This window comes from Peromyscus leucopus, chromosome 15 (assembly GCF_004664715.2).
Source record: "Peromyscus leucopus breed LL Stock chromosome 15, UCI_PerLeu_2.1, whole genome shotgun sequence".
Classification (NCBI taxonomy): domain Eukaryota; kingdom Metazoa; phylum Chordata; class Mammalia; order Rodentia; family Cricetidae; genus Peromyscus; species Peromyscus leucopus.
In genome coordinates, this window is record NC_051076.1 from 19609600 (window position 1) to 19622866 (window position 13267).

General features: G+C 41.4%; 1 protein-coding gene across 2 annotated transcripts in view; it reads right to left on the minus strand.

Annotated features, from left to right (window-relative positions):
• The window catches only part of Cnst (consortin, connexin sorting protein), a 79981-nt gene extending 66744 nt beyond the window's left edge, over positions 1 to 13237 (minus strand). The window contains exon 1 of one of the 2 annotated variants that reach the window (XM_037211191.1): positions 12960 to 13237. In XM_037211191.1, the coding sequence (XP_037067086.1) occupies positions 12960 to 13202 (243 nt within the window). In that variant the 5' untranslated portion in view covers positions 13203 to 13237. Of the gene's footprint in view, positions 1 to 9467; positions 9753 to 12959 lie in introns of those variants that run through there. The other variant, XM_037211192.1, reaches the window with a different exon arrangement.
• Positions 13238 to 13267: the final 30 nt, after the last annotated feature.

Sequence of the window (13267 nt, forward strand, 5' to 3'; positions counted from 1 at the left end):
TTGTAGGATCCAGGATGAACTATCTGTTAGTTCTGCCTCTTTCTTGCTGTAGGGTTTCTTTCAAGTTATTTCATGCATGTGCTGCTATTATTGCCCAACTGGAACTGAAGCTTTTATGGCAACAGAAACATGTCTTTTGCAATCCTCACCACAACACAGCCCAGGGCACATAAAGGTGCTAAATATATGCTTGCCCAATTGAACTATAACACTAAAATTTCACTTTCACTGCCTCTTACCTAAGGACACAGATGCAAAAAACAAAAACATTACATTAAGATGATATTTTAAACTTACTTAACAAACCCACAAATATTATCTGGTGGGAAACAGAGAGACAAGGGAAGCTTGAGGACAGGGTACTTCTGTCTCTGAAAGATTAAATATGATCTGGATGAGGCAGCAAATTCCCAAAAGAACCTATGAATTAGTTGCTTTTAAAATGAATTAAATTAGTGGACTCATTCTGCTTTCTGACACCCTAATGTGGGAAAATTCTGAGTTTGTAATTACAAACATCTGTGCTATGCATACTGAAGGAATAAGCTCACAAGTGCACAGAAAACACAAAGGAACTGCTCTAAGTTATATTCTAAAGTAAAGACAAATGGAATCAGGCCAGGGTCAACTTTAACCTAAGCTTTCATTTGTTTCTTCTCCAGTTTAACTTGAAACATTCACCTTGTCCCATTCTTGACTCTTTCCGCTCCACAGAAAAGCAAACTAGTAACTCCACATTGTGACAGAAGAAAGCACAGTGTGAGCATGTGAAACACGTGGTGGAGAATCAGCTCCTCAGAAGAACGACCACCTAGTGAGATTAAATACAATTAGTAACACAAACGTTACTAGTAGGACACTCCTGACATTGTACAGGTAAACAACTAGAATAAAGTGATAATTGGGATACCAAGGAAAAATGAAGCATTCTTGGAGAATTTGAACATAAGGCATGAAATAGTAGACCAGGAAAACAACAGTATCATTATTACTGATTTCCGAAGAATTTTTAATCTAAGATTAGCTCAAAACCAGATTCAAGCTGTGATGGTGCAGCCTATAATCTCAGCACTTGGGAGGCAGAGGCAGGGGGATGACCCCGAGTTCCAGGTCAGTCTGGGCTACATGGAGAGTTCCAAGAGTGAAAAAAAAAAAAAAAAAAAAAAAAAAAAAAAAAAAAAAAAAAAAAAAAAAAAAAAAAAAAAAAACTAAGAGTGGAAGTAATCCATCAAAAAAAAAAAAAAAAAACAAAGAAGAAAAAAAAAAAGCAAAATATCACTGGCTTCTTCTGAAGGTCCTGAGTTCAATTCCCAGCACCCACATGGCGGTTCACAACTGTCTGATGCTTTTCTTTCTGTGAAAATATAAAAAAAAAAAAAATTTATTGTATGTTAAGACTATGTCTTCTGGTTGTTATTTATTTTTTTTTTTTTTGTATATGTGTACATGTAGACAAAGTATCCATATACACAATATATGAATTAATAAAAATTTTTAAAAAATCTTCCTAAAAGCTAGATAACTTGGCAGTGTTCCATTGAAATAAAAAGCAGGGAGAGCAAAATGAATCCTAAAAACAGAAAAACCTAATTCAATCATTGAAACTTTTCCAAGTAAAGCATGTTGGAACAAGACTGCCAAATGTTTCCACGTTGGCGCTCCCATGAATTTTTAAAGGCCAAGTTTCCATGGATTGCTGCTAAAGGCAAAATTAATTGTTGTTGGTTGTTTTTATTTTTTACTCTTTTTATTTTTTTGGGGGGGCCCACCACCCAGCTCCCAAATAAATCACACAGAGGCATATTCTTACTTCTAAATGTCAAGCCTTAGCTTGGCTTGTTTCTAGCCAGCTTTTCTTAACTTAAATTATCCTGTCTATCTTTTGACTCTGGCCTTTTATCTTTCTCTATTTCTGTATACCTTTCTTTACTTCTTACTCCATGGCCTGCTGTGTAGCTAGGTGGCTGGCCCCTGATGTCTTCCTCTCCTTTTCTTGTTCCTCGATCTTTCTTCTCTCTTTTTCTCCTTGTATTTACTCTCTCTGCCTGCCAACCCTGCCTGTCCTTTCTCCCACCTTGCTATTGGCCATTCAGCTCTTTATGAGACCAATCAGGTGTTTCAGAAAGGCACAGTAACACAGCTTCACAGAGTTAAACAAATGCAGCACAAAAGAAAGGCAACACATCTTTGCATCATTAAGCAAATGTTCCACAGCATAAACAAATGTAACACATCTTAGAATAATATTCCACCTCAATTAATGTCCTTTATCAAATACTGAGCATTCTCTCCAAGGTCCACTGTAGGGTGGAGCAGAAAAGAAAGTTAATAGGGTAAAATGATAACAGAGTTGAGACATGAAGTTGGTGTCCTGGGCTATCCTAGTTCAAGACACAAACACACTGGTACAGACACCATCAGCAAAGGACAAGCTTTGTAAGGGCTGGGAATAAGCAGAGGGTGTGGGGAAAGCCTGCGAACAAAAGCCCCACAAATGTCGCCTGGGCTGGCTCTGAACTCAATTCTCCGGCACATGCACATGCCTTCACAGTGCTGGATTATGGGCCTGTGACACCACACCAGGAAAGGAAGGAATGCTGGCCTCCAAATACTGAGGACTGTATTCTACTTCACACTCTGTTAATAACTGCTTTGAACAGCTTAGGCAGACTGCTGGTTCCCTGTGAACTTTAAATCCTCCAGCAGTAAAATCTCAGGGTTCCAGAGAGCTCTTGAAGGGTTTTCTCTCTCTTATAGCTCTACTGAAAATGGTTGCCATGCTCCTGTAAACACCAACATTACTTATGATTTCACTTAAAAGATGTGAAATTAAAAAAAAACAAACTCTTTATTTGTGCATATGACTCTTAATACTACTGTTACGCCACAACAAATTGACAAATAAAGCAACAAGAAACATATCAATGAAATCGAGTCAGCTTGGGGTGGTCTGCAGAGTCAATACCGTTCCCAAACTGAGCCTGGATCCCTGGGCAGCCAGTTCCCGTTCAGCTCCAGTGTGCAGGACAGAGGCACACAGGGACCCAACTCTGCGCCCACCTTCTCTTCTGCTGACTATAAGAACTGTGGTGCTGTGCAAAAGGCATGATTTATTAATTTTATTCCACATTTATAACCAGATGTGTAGACTTCAGCACTGAAATGTCACATTGGAATATGGTTTTGTGAATCTTAAACTTGAATTATCCTAGGTAATTTTCTTTTAGCTTTTCACTGAAATAAAAATAAAATAGAGGATTTTTTTAAAAAGGATTTATTTATTTTGTATACAGTATTCTATCTGTGTGTATGCCTACAGGCCAAAAGAGGGCGCCAGATCTCATTACAGATGGTTGCCAACCACCATGTGGATGCTGGGAATTGAACTCGGGACCTCTGGAAGAGCAGCCAGTGCTCTTAACCACTGAGCCATCTCTCCAGCCCCTAGATGATTTTTTTTAAATCTCACCCCAGAACCCACATAAAGGTCAAAAAGAACAGAATGGACTCTACAAACTAGTCCTCTGACCTTAACTTCACATGCACACATGGTCCTCACAAAGCTCCTCTGCTCCTCTCTCTTACACACACACACACACACACACACACACACACACACACCAACACCACACGCACGCACACATGCATGCACGCACGTGTGCACACACACAGAATAGCATCTAGTTTTTGCTAAACTGGCACACAGGAGGCAGAGGCAGGAGGAATTTTGAGTTCAAGACCAGCCTGGTCTAAATAGTGAGCTCCAGGCCAGCCAGGCTACATAGTGAGACATATAATAATAACAATTTGCTAAAAGAAATTGAATTCTATATACTGCTTATTGTATTATACATTATAATAGCCAAAAAGGTTCCATATGCATTTCCTTTCTTTAAAAAATTGTTAAACCGAGCGTGATAGTGTACACCTTTAATCTCGGGACTCAGGAGGCAGAGGTGGGTGGATCTCTCTGAGTTCAAGGCCAGCCTGGTCTACAAAGCAAGTTTCAGAATAGCTAGGGCTGTCTTGAAAAACAAACAAAAAAACTTAAATTCACATAAAATCATTGTTTTAAGAGAAACAAATTATTTTTTAAAAATTACACTTATTTATTTGTGTGTGTGTGTATGTGTGTGTGTGTGTTGTGCGTTGTGTTTTTTTTTTTTTTTTTTTTTTTTTTTTTTTTTTTTTTTTTTTTTTTTTTTTTTTTTTTTTTTTTTTTTTTTTGTGTTGTGTGTGCGTGTGTGAGTGTGTGTATGTGTATGTACAAGGACATACAGAGGACAACTTTGGGAGTCAGTTCACTCTTCCACGTTGGTCCCCAGGATTGAACTCAAGCCTCTTTACCTGCCGAGCCTTGTCACTGGCCCCTGTCTATATTGGAGGGGCTTGATTTTTCCTCAAATGTTTTGGTAGAGACTTACACAAAGTGCTCCATGTCAGTATCTGCACAACAATCCCACCATACTTAGTAACATCTGCTTACCTACAGCCCTAACATCACCATCAAGTTCGCAGGCAGTAACACCTGGTCCAGAATCACTCATGAGCCTACGAATTTCAAAGTTAGTCACCAAAGTGGCGGATTTTCTTATATATGTATATCATAATATGTTCTCTTGCATAGATTAGGGTTACTTAAAATTCATTTCTTTAATTCATCTAGGGTAAAGTATAATACTTCATATGGCAAACACCATTTTAACTGTATTATACAACCTAAGTGGAGAGCTTGTCAGCTTATCCCTTAGTCTTCCAAATACGGAGTAGGAACTTAGTGTTATCATTTTGGGAGTTAAGAAATTACAGTGTCCAGGATAATTCTTACTTTTAATTAAAGGCTCTCAGCATCTCACATATCCTTTTCAATCTCTCCCGCATACCAGAGGTAGATTAATCTTCAGAAAACACTATCTTTCTATCTCACATGATAAGAAACAGTGGCTCCACATACCTGTGGAACAAACAATTCCTCCTGTCTCAAAAATCCATAATGACATGTTACTGTCTGCTGCTCAATTTGGTTCATGTCATCCCATCTTATATTTTTACTGAGCATCAAAATATTCTCTGAGACACTCAAATAAATCTCAATATCTGCAACATCCCACAACCAGTATCTCGGTAAATTTCCAGTGCTTTTTTTTTTTTTTTTTTTTTCAGGTTTGCTGGTCAATTACACCTTTTCATTTTCTCTTGGAAAAGATGTATCGTTGGCATAAGTGGGCTAGAAATGTCCTCATGTCCCCCTGGAGTGAGTGAGTCCCTCTTCCTGGCCAATTAATTCATCACACCATCAACACAGACTGGAGACATCAATGGACCCTCACTACTAAGTAAGCTTTGATTTAACTTTCTTAGACAAGAAAAAGAGTTGGTCCCGTTTCAATAATCAGGTTTCCTCCGAGTTAAAATTTAGTTACCTTTTTCCTCTTTGGAGAATTCCTTTTTTATAATTGAGGAGAAGGAGGTAAATAAGGGTTTTAAGGCTTACGTAAGCCCGGGTGCTCTGACCTTTGCTTTCCAAAGCAGGCACCAGAGGCACCAGTCAGGAGGGGGAACATGCCACCGGGGCTCTCTTTTCGAGATCTCTTCTCACACGCTCCTGAGGCAAAGGTCCCGCAGGAACTCCCGGCAAAGGCTTCCCTGAGCACCGAGCCTTATGGGCGTAGCGCAGAGCCCTCAGTTCTAAAGCAGACCTTCTTAGAACATCTGCTGCCTCAGCCTAGTCCAGGCACCGGAAGCAGGACTTGGGCTCTGTACCTAGCACACCCTCTGAGGCTGTCCCGGAGCTGAGCTCGGACCTTGCATAAAAGCAAAGCTCCCCACAGCGTGGCTGGGGGCTGGCTGTGAGACTCCACATACCCACTCCTGTCAGCTGAGAGGGCACCGGGAGGAACAGCAGCTGACCTTAGGAAGTAAATGCTTTTCTAACTTAGAGGTTACTCTGCAATAGATTGTCCTTGCTAAGGAAAGACGGGCTTCCGTGACCGATTAAATGCCTTGAAACTGGAGTTCGCACGTAATACTAAGAAGAAAAACCTTTCATCCTCTTCTAATCCAAATGTTTAGTATATGACTAAACTAGGGAAGGCACATGACACTGTTTCTATTTGTGACAGTGTGTACCTAATGTTTTAGGGATAATCTCTAACTGAGACAGAAAAAAACAAAAACTCCACAACAAACCTAAAAATAGTTGGAGCAAAACATTTAGGACACTAGGGACATAACTCAGTGGTAGAGCTCTATATAAATTCCCGGGTTAGGCCAGTGAGGAGGCCAGAGGGTGGAAGTTCAGGGATAAAGGCACCTGTCGCCACCCCGACCACCTGAGGACATGGAGGGAGCAAAGAAGGAACTCTTCTCACAAGTTGTTCCTTGACCTCCACATGAACCTGTGTTGCACGTGTGTCCCCTGGAACACACATGCCAGTGCACACACACACACACCGCACACACACAAATAAGTGTAATTTTTAAAGTATTTTTTTAATTCCAGGGTTCAAGTCCCAGCACCCAAAACAAACAGAACAATACAAAATACTGACAATTTTCCTTCTTCATCCTCCCAGGAAGCCTGGGCACTTCCTCCTTTTATCTATGCTGAGTACGAGGGAAGAAATAATGTGGATTTCTTTCTTTTCTTTTTCTTTCTTTCTTTTCTTTTCAGTCTGTAGACCAGACTGGCCTCGAACTCACAGAGATCCTCCTGCCTCTGCCTCCCGAGTGCTGGGATGAAAGGCGTGTGCCACCGCTGCAAGGGATTTCTTTCTTGAATCCTTATAACTTATGTACCTTATACTTGGATTAAATAAACCCTTTCCATATTCTATGAGTGTGTGTGTGTGTGTGTGTGAACAAACCTTAAAATCTTTGTACCTTCGTAAGTTAAAAATAAATAATTACACTAAGCTTTAGTAAATAAAACCCATTTTTAAAAAATAAGTCCTCATTGAAAAATCTTTCAATTACTAAAGTCATTACTTTTAGTTCACCCAGATTCTATTAAGTTCACAGTGGTAAGAACTGGACCTGCAAAAGACAGACACGGACGAAGGAGGCCTACACATGCATTTAATACAAGAAACAGCAGGCACCAAACTGCCTTCAGGTATAGCACACTTAAGGATTCTCCAACACTCAGGAAAACATATACCCAGTACTCTTAAAAACCAGGAAAACAACATTCTGTTGCATCACAAGGTGCACATATTTTAAGGGAATCATTAACTTCAAAGTCTACAAGTACCTGAAGAGGCTTTTATGCTTTCATTGAAATTAGAACGCCACCATCTAATAACACTGAGTTTTCAAAACACAGCTAATACAAAAAAAGGATATAATGACCTCTCAGGTAGTTGTTTTATAGGGAGAACAATGCAGACATTCTCATAAGAAGATTTAACAATTATGATCACAAGATACAATTAATTACTTTTATTTATTTACATTGAGACAAAGCCTTACTATGTAGACCAGGCTAGCCTTGGGCACACAGAAATCCACTGCCTCTACCCCTTTCTTAAGAGCTGGAATTAAAGGTGTGCATCACCTTAGTGACTGTGATGTTAATTCTTAAAATCACAGATACTGTCAAAATGTCAATGCCCAAATGTCAATTAAGGTTGCTAATTTGCTACTGTTTCATAATTCTTGCTAGACAGTGCAATAGGGAAAATGCAGATTTGTCATTATTTTGATAGGCACACACTATCTTTCCATTCCAAATGGCCAGTGATGACAAGAACCAGGAAGTCCTAAGATAGCATTGGGCAGTAGCGCAGTGGGGACGAGATACAAGGTTTCGACCTCCAAATATGGTCATCGCAAAATCATGCCGAAAACACTTTCAGAAATCTCCAACTCTCATAAACCTTAAGAATTTCTAAATATACTATACATTTTAAATACCCCATATGAATTTATTCCAATTGCTTAAAAAACAAAGGTAGTCCCTTGTTGAAAATAAATCTATTTTCCCCATGGGGATGATCACAAGGTAAAGTTTGTATTAATGTAAGTCTTAAAGGCTCAAAACGGAAGAGAAAGCAGCATAATAGTTTAAAGACATCAGACCTTTCCATCCAGAACATCTCTTTTTGGAAGTTCTTCAAGCATAAAAGGTTTTTGTTTTTTTGTTTGTTTTGTTTTGTTTTTTAAAGAAACTGAAAAGCTGCCAGGCTATCAGTTTTCTTCCTCAAATAACTAAAATGAATTTACTAAGGCTAATTTTCAGGAAACAATGTGTCTTAATTTTTTTTCTTTTTCAGAAGGGATCTAGCTATGTTGTGCAGATTGACCCCCCAGGCCCCTAGGCTGGGGAGCCCCCTTTCTCAGCCTGTCATAGCTGGGACCACAGGAATACACAACTACACCCAGCTTATTTTTCTTTAAGAAAAAAAAAATTTGTTGTTTTCAATTTTCTTCTTTAGTTTTTGGTTAGATTTTAGCGACAGGTTCTCCTTATGTTGCCTAAGTTGCTCAGGCAGATCTCCAACTCACTATCCTCCTGCCTCTAAAAAACAAGTTTTACTATATTGTATATTTAAGCTATATAGCTCCATTGTCTAGATACATATGTATTACATAAGATACATGGGTATTAGAATCGTTATTAAAATGAAACAATGAATACAATCATCATGTCAGTTGTCCTCCATCCCCCAGTCATGGCTACAATGTACTCACTTAGCCAAAGCTTACATTATTCCTAACAGCCACTCCTATGCTGTGGGCTAGCTCAGTCTACCTGGCAGTCTGTGCAGATTCGATACTTTGTATCCTTTTGTCTGTATCTTCAATTTTCTCTTTGTGGTCCTGAATTTATTCTTTTTATCAAACCAACTGCCACCAATGTCTAGTTTTAAATGCAGATGAAAACACTACCAGAATGTACACTCCTCTTTCACAAACATAAGTCTATCCACCTTTTCCAATTCTATATTTGCTTCTGCAAACACTCCAGAGGCTGCCTTACAGTGGGCCAGTCTATAAAGACTGGCGTTTAGACAGAAAGTCTGTTTACTGATCAAGGAAGCAGATATGCTTCTTGTATTAAACTATCAGGAATATTAATTAGGAAGTTTTTTAGAATGCAGGAGTCAAGACAGATTCAAGAGAGCATCCCCACAGAGGTCAGCTCTAAACCCGGTTACTCCCTTCCGCTCTAAACCACGGATGGTTTCACTTGAATTAGCACACCTGCTGCAAAGCAGCTCCGGGCAGGTGCCTGGCTGATGTGCCAGCAGCTTTATACAAAGCTGCCACATTTCCCTTTAACAAACATAAACTCGGGTTCCCACAGTTTCAAAGCCAAAATACCATACCCTCTTCCATTCTAAATTTTGCCTTAAAAAATTGCCTTGCCCTTGATAAGAACCACCAAGCTACAGAGACCATATCTCCCAGACCATTAGCCATACCTGAAACCGGTTCAGGAAATAGAACAACAACAGGTACCCTACCTGTTTCGCAACCAAGTTCAAGCGTCTCATAGGTCCCCAAGTTTTCCCTACGCAATGCCACCAGACTTACTAGACACAGACTCACAGCCCTGACACACTGTTGTCACACGGATGGAAAGAACTGTCACAATGACACCCCAGGAAATGACTGAGCACTCTATTCATCCCAGGATAGTCACTAAACAAGCACAGAGCATCAGTGCTCACTGAAGAAGCAGAGTTCAGTGTCAACATGGAACAGGAAGAGACTTCTTAGAACCCTCTTCCTGCACAGAGTCTTCTCAGTATGAAAATGGAAACAGAGAGAAAGAGAAAAGGAAAGAAAGAAAGAAGAAAGGGCCTTTTTATGTATCCCAAGAGAATCTGACTCCCAGGGGAGAAAGGCATTTTAAGCATCAAACACCAGTCTTCTGGCTCCGTGCCAGCCAATGAGGGAGGGAGGCATCAGCTACAGGTGACTCTTGAACATTGGCAACAGGGTCAGTCTTAATCGGGATGTGCTGAGTGTGAACCACATCAGAACTGCAGATTTGGCAGAAAATCTTGGAAAATATTGCGGCAACTGTGATATACAGAGGATTAGAGCCATTAAGTCTATTTCCACTTGGTGAATGGGACCGCTCGAAACGTTTTAGAATTAGCTTGTATTTCTTCTGAATGGTGCTGCTCCAGCCTTGACTCTGACACAAAGCCTAACATTCAATATTTCCCAATTTCAGTTCTCATTTAAAATCTACAAGAAAAAAAAAACAGTAGTTTCCTTTCTCAAGCAATTTATGATAACTTGATAAAAAAATAATTTAAAGCCAGCCATAAAGTAACCAGCAAGCATATTAGAAAGAAAAGTCACTTCAAGGGGGCAAAAATAGCACAGGATACAAAAACCGCAACTATTAAGAGAATGTGATCACAAATACCTTAACTAAGTTTTTCTAAAAATGTAGGTCTAAATGCTGATTATAATATGCATTTTAAGCTGGGTGATGGTGGTGAGCACCTTTAATCTGAGCACTCACGGGCAGATCTCTGAGTCTGAGGCCAGCCTGGTCTACAGAGCGAGTTCCAGGACAGCCAGTGCTACACACAGAAACTCTGTTTAGAAAAACCAAAAACCAAAAACCAAAAAAAAAAAAATCATTTTAAAAGTGAAATGACTGTTTCCTTTTTAGCATCGAGGGCCCCAGGGGTGGGGTAGCTTCTGTATTACTCAAGTACTTGCAAACACAAACAAGTAAACACTTAACACTATAAAAATGGAAACAACTGAACACATGACACATACCTGCAAATCCCAGTTAAGGCAGGAAGAATTTAAAACCAGTTTAAACTACAGTTAAGGGGCAGGGCTTAGTATACGCATGCATGAAGACTGCCTCCTGATCCCCAAAGATACAAATCTGTAACCCCAGTGTTTAGGGGATGGAGGCTGGTAGATCGCTGGCGGGAACTCTCTGGCCAGCCAGCCTAACACAATCTGTTAGGAATAGGTTCAGGGACAGAACATGTCTCAGAAAAGTAAAGTGGACAGTGACTGGGGAAGTCATCTGACATCACACCACACAGGGCACACACATGCATGCACACACAAACATGTACACACACATATACCACATACACAAACAGGGTACTAGAGGGGAGCTTGGAGGCAGGTCATTTGCCTAGCTTGTGCAAGGCCCATGATTTGGCCTCGAGCAAAGAAGGGGAGAGGGGGATAAGGTAAATAAATAGAATTTCTCTTCCACCAACTGCTCAAAAGCGAAATAAACACTGCCCTAAGTTCTCAAGGACTGATTAGGCTGTGGTCCACAGGCACTATGAAATTCTTAAAAATGTACTTTTCCCACAGTGCTAAGTATATTTACCTTTTGTGGTGCCAGGTACAGAATTCAGGGCCTAATACATGCTAAGTAAGTGGTCTACCAAAGAGCTACATTATATGTCCTTGCCTTAAGAGGCTTATTTTAAAAGCAAAAAAAACCTCAAGGATATACTTGGTAAGTGAATTTTGTTATTGCTCTCATATAAAAAAAATCATTTTGCTATATTCAATTGTTAAAATATTGCTCTGGGGGAGTTAAATCTAGACTACTTCTGAGTTTACCAAAATGCTCATTTTGGGGGATGATCATCTTTCTTTTTTTTTTTTTTTTTTGGTTTTTTCGAGACAGGGTTTCTCTGCGTAGCTTTGCGCCTTTCCTGGAGCTCACTTGGTAGCCCAAGCTGGCCTCGAACTCACAGAGATCCGCCTGGCTCTGCCTCCTGAGTGCTGGGATTAAAGGCGTGCGCCACCACCGCCCGGCCGATCATCTTTCTTTTTCTCCTTTCCTGAGACATAAGTATATCCCAAGCTAGCCTTGAACTCATAACACATCCCAGGCTGTCCTCAAACTCATGGAGCCTCAACCTCCTGAATGCTAGGATTAGAGACTTGTACCACTGCCTGGCTACAAAATTTTCAGTAAGAAAGGATACTAAACAAACAAATTTAAGATCAGTGAATGAAATCCTCGGGATTTCCACAATAGTTAATAACTCCTACACTGTACTAACTTATTCAAAAAGGGCCATCTTCAGGTGTCAATTCTTTATGTCCTTGAGTTTCATCAGCTAAGGATAATCATCGGGCTACTTGGCAGGTGACACATTCCTCAGAAACTCTTTTCCTTGTGCATTTAAATGCCAAGCTCAATTATGCTGCCAGTAGAGTAAGCAGAAAGGATTGTACATATTTTAAACTAGGGAGTTGATTGGCCGCAGCTTCCTGCCTTGATGGAAAGGATAATGGGTAAAGCTTTGAGTCCGATCCCTCAAACACTGAAACCACTCTCAAAGAATCGGATCTTCTAATATTGCCCCAAAGACTGCCAACATTCCCATTAGAACATTCTATTTTTAGTCTTTGCGATCGGCCTTTTAAATTGCATTCTACAGTACAATGTGCTTAACTAAGTTTACACAGAAGAATAAAGACGCTTCCTAAGGCTTTAATCCTTTTAAAGATAGGAAAGAATTTTAAGCTTTCAAATCTTATTTTTTGTTCAGCCTTAAATTTAAGCCTTGCAAATATGCATATTAAAAAGAAAAGGTAAATCTTGGCCCAGAGGCAGGACAAGAAGGGAGACAACTAGGCGATTTCCAGACAACCAAAGAGGTGGCGGTGGAGGGGGAAACAAGGTATCGGGGCAAATAAAAACCACCCGCAGGAAAGCGAGCGAGCACAGGCGACGGGCCACCGAGCAGAGAGACACCAACGCGGAGTAGAAGCCGCAGGATCCCCGGGGAGGCGAGCGCGCGCGGAGAAATTGGCGCGATGCGCGACAACAGCACACCCGCAGAAAAGCGGGGGAAACCGAGAGAAACCGAGAGGGGGCGGATGCAAAGGGACCCACTGCAACTCCCGGGAGGACAGCGCCCGGGGAGGAGGGAGCGACTGTCCGCAGCTCCGCGGCCGCCGAGCCGGCGGATCCCCTGCAGCCCGGCTGCTCTTCTTACCTGGGCATCCGAGGCAACGCAAGGGCTACCGCCGGGCGCCGGGTCTGTTGGCAGCCCCGCTTGCTGACATGGCGGCCGACGAGCTGTCACACAGCCGGCTCCGGTCTCCCGCGGCTCGGGAGGCTCGGACACCTCCAGCCTTGCCGCCCCGCCTCCCTCCGCGCGCCCCTCCCGGCCGGCCGCGGGGCCGAGGAGCATAGAGTGCGAGAGGCTAGAGAGGAAGCGCCGAGGGCGGGCGACCATAGAGTTCCAACCCGGACACACCCGGATAGTCCACTCACAGGCGTCTGGGGGCGGAGCCTGGGCGG